Source organism: Papilio xuthus, unplaced genomic scaffold (genome assembly GCF_000836235.2).
Source record: "Papilio xuthus unplaced genomic scaffold, Pxut_1.1 DF828770.1, whole genome shotgun sequence".
NCBI classification, from domain to species: Eukaryota; Metazoa; Arthropoda; class Insecta; order Lepidoptera; family Papilionidae; genus Papilio; species Papilio xuthus.
Window position 1 is genome coordinate 1 of NW_013529879.1, and position 917 is coordinate 917.

The window sequence follows — 917 nt, forward strand, 5'->3', positions numbered from 1 at the left end:
CCGGCCCCTAGTCCCGCAGCACCTGCAGCCCCCGCGCCTGCTGCAGCCGCCGCTGCTCCTGAAGGCAGAGTATACGCCAGTCCCATGGCCCGCAGATTGGCTGAACTCAGAAACCTACGACTTGGAGGTATCACTGCCTATTCAAGAATATATTCTTGTAATATTATTAATATACTACTTAGAAGTGACTCGGATTAACGTTTCTAATGAAAAAATAACAAAATTATATAATTTATGTGTTATGTATTGTTTTCTCTATCTTGATATTTTATATTATGTAAGTATTTAGAAAATCATTTGCGACTATTAACTAATTTCTCACTCGAAAATTCAATATTAAGGTATATATAGTAGACCGTGATATGGTAAATGTGAAGGAAAGTAACAATTATAGCTTGACACCTGACATGTGCCGTTTGCACAGGCCAGGGGTCTGGATTGTACGGGTCGCTAAAGAGTGGTGACCTCGCAGGCGCCGCGCCACTCGCCGCAGCCGGCGCCGTGGCTGCCCCGGCTTTTGCCTCCGCCCCCGCCCCCGCCCCGGGCGCCGCCTTCCTCGACATCCCTCTGTCGGGCATGAGGGAGACCATAGCCAAGAGACTGTCCGCCGCTAAACAAACTATACCTCATTACCAGCTTAGTGCTACAGTTAACATTGAAAAGACGCTGAAAATGAGAAAGGACATCAATGAACGATTGGCGAAGGAAGAACCAGGGCTTAAGGTGAGTTTTAATATGCAGTGTATTTAGATTGCTTACATAATATTTGATTGTAAATAACTGTTATTTTTATTACAGATTTCAGTGAATGACTTTATCGTGAAGGCCGTAGCGTCCGCCTGCAAGCGCGTTCCCACCGCTAACTCACATTGGATGGAATCTTTCATTAGACAGTAAGTAAAATGACAATTTTGTTA

At 44.8% G+C, this 917-nt stretch overlaps 1 protein-coding gene across 1 annotated transcript; it reads left to right on the forward strand.

The window, feature by feature from the left end:
• Window positions 1-6: 6 nt before the first annotated feature.
• LOC106128586 (dihydrolipoyllysine-residue acetyltransferase component of pyruvate dehydrogenase complex, mitochondrial-like) lies at window positions 7-897 on the forward strand (the record flags this gene model as incomplete). Its single annotated transcript, XM_013327048.1, has 3 exons — window positions 7-127; window positions 425-723; window positions 799-897. Coding segments are annotated over 3 exons (519 nt in total), but the record flags the coding sequence as incomplete, so codon positions are not given.
• Between the last annotated feature and the right edge of the window lie 20 nt (window positions 898-917).